The following is a 2,482-nucleotide window of genomic DNA, read 5'->3' as shown; positions in this document are numbered from 1 at the left end:
TAATATGAAAACAGAGAATTGCTGCAATCATTTGTTCTAGTAACAAAGATCTGTTTTCTGCATGTATCTCTGATACAGATTATATGATAACTGTATACAAAGAATATCAACAGTGTATGCATTGAATGAAGATGATGTTGCTATACAATACTGTAGCTGTTTCTGTACATCACTGAAAGCTGTTAATATTTTCTTTGAGTCTCTTTATATTTGGTAAGTCAGTAATATATTTCAATGCACTTTCTCTTTCATTATCATCATCATCATCATCATCATCATCATCATCATTACTATTATCATCATCACTATCACTATTATTATTACTATCATCATCATCATCATTATCACTATCATTATCATCATCATTATCATATCATTTCTGACTGCCTCTTCTGCCTTCACTTCTCTTTAACACTCACTGAAATCAATCATGTCATCTCTCTTCAAATATTCTGCGGTTCTGCGGATCATCAAGACGCGTGAGCACTGTCACAGATTGAAGAGAGAGAAGAAGAAGATGTTCAAGTGAGAAGAGACAGATCACAAGATACATTATGATGCCTTGAAGAGGCTCTGTAAGAGAGCAGAATGATAACAATTTTAAGTAACACTTCTGATAGATTTAGACTGAACTAAGTATAGAAATAATGCAGATGATGTCACCTGTGAGAGATTGAAGAAGAAGACAGTGAAGAGTCTCATGCAGCAGTGATGAAACCAGAAGAAGTTCTGAGAATGATTTGAGATCAAGATGAAGAGAGAGAGAGAGAAGAAGAGTGTTGCTGTAAATAAGCAGCAGTAGAAGGAGATTGAGAGGGTGTTGAAGCAGGAGATAAAGAAGTCAAAACTGGTAAGTTTTTTATTTATTGAGAGATAACAATTTTTGATAATACTTCTGTTCTCTAATTGATTAGCAGGAGCTGACAGAGGAGGAGGGAATTGAGGCCTTGTTCAGGTCTCAAATGCACTTCATGATTCAGAACATTGAGAAGGCAGCCCTGCTCTCTGAGCATGTCAATCTGCTTGCTGCTGAGGTGGAACCTGAGACAGCAGACCAGGAAATGCGGGATTTTGAGATACAGGTTGACCTGGCTGAGAGGGAGCAGTGAGAACCCTCCTCTGAGAAGGCAGTGAAGAGAGATTTTGAGGTGATTATCATCTCAGATGAGGAGGAGAAGAAGGAGAAGAAGAATGAGAAGTGAATTGTGAAGAATGATAAGAAGAATGAGAAAGAGAAGAAAGATGATGAGTAGAAAAAGTTTTTTTCTTTTTATATTAGTTAGTTTAGTTATAAGTTCATAATTATTAATAATTGAAATTAATTTTGAGTTTTTAAAAATTATTGTACAAGTTGTAATCAAGTCAGGAACAATATATATATATATATATATATATTTAACTATCATGATTCACAAATCACTATAATGTATAAGTATCAACATTTTTTCAACATTGATATTTATAATATTAATATATTTTTAATGATATCATCTGATAACACAATTTAGTAACACTCTCTTTCACAATATTAATATATTTCAAGAAATATGACAGAGATTAATCAAGATTGTTTGTTTACTTTTATACATTGATGATATTCAATCTGAGTTAGTACTAAAATTATAACTAAGCTAAGAAACAAGATTATTTTCTCTTATATTAATTCTTCTTACACACATCAGTGATCAGTTATTGAAAATAAATTATCATCTTTCTTAAATTATTATCATGTCTTCTGAATTCACTTCTTTTACTTCTATTGAAGATTCACAAACTCTTCAAGAAATCACTGTGAATTACAAAGTCTATGTTGTTTACAATTCAACACAGGATGCTCTCTTTCAATCATGATGAATAATCACTTCATTCTTCACATCTGATTCCAGGTCATGAAATTTATGGAAAACTCAATACAAATATTGAGATGAACTATGGAATAATTATCAACAGGTTGCATTGCAGATTACTGAAGAGTCATCTCTCTGCTGTAATCACCGCAACTTCATTCAGAAACATTCATCATGAACTGGTCATAGCTCTGAAGAAATTTCCTGACATCTGAAGTCATCAGAATGCAGACAACAAAAGGAAAATAATCAGAAAATTACTACTGGGCTGGTAAGTTGCTCTACCAGGTAATGATTTTTGATAATGCTAACTTTCTAATTTGAAGGAAATTATGTGAAAATGACCTCATATCAGTACTCTGATTTCACAACTCTCATCTGATAACTTCTGTGAACAATTACTTTGCATGTGTATATCTCTGAATCTTTCTCTTCAATTAATTGAAAACCCCGAATTCTGAACACTTCTTCAAATGCTTAATTCAAATCTTCATATTCTATATTGATCCTGTCTTCGGTCCAACCTTGAGACACACTACAAAGTCAATATGCAACATCTAGGATCAGAGTTGAAGAATCATCAAAGAGTGTCTCTCACAGTGAATGCATGAACTAGTACAAACAATCTTGCATTT

General features: G+C 32.8%; 1 protein-coding gene across 1 annotated transcript; it reads left to right on the top strand.

Annotated features, from left to right (window-relative positions):
- Positions 1-430: 430 nt before the first annotated feature.
- BDCG_17768 (uncharacterized protein) lies at positions 431-1,109 on the top strand (the record flags this gene model as incomplete). Its single annotated transcript, XM_045426835.1, has 3 exons — positions 431-525; positions 643-688; positions 915-1,109. 3 exons carry the CDS (start codon positions 431-433, stop codon positions 1,107-1,109), a joined length of 336 nt encoding a protein of 111 aa, XP_045282513.1.
- Positions 1,110-2,482: the final 1,373 nt, after the last annotated feature.

The sequence above is a fragment of the Blastomyces dermatitidis genome, assembly GCF_000003525.1.
Source record: "Blastomyces dermatitidis ER-3 genomic scaffold supercont1.11, whole genome shotgun sequence".
Lineage (NCBI taxonomy): Eukaryota > Fungi > Ascomycota > Eurotiomycetes > Onygenales > Ajellomycetaceae > Blastomyces > Blastomyces dermatitidis.
The sequence above is the reverse complement of the archived record's forward strand: the minus strand, read 5'-3'. Positions and strand labels throughout refer to the sequence as shown.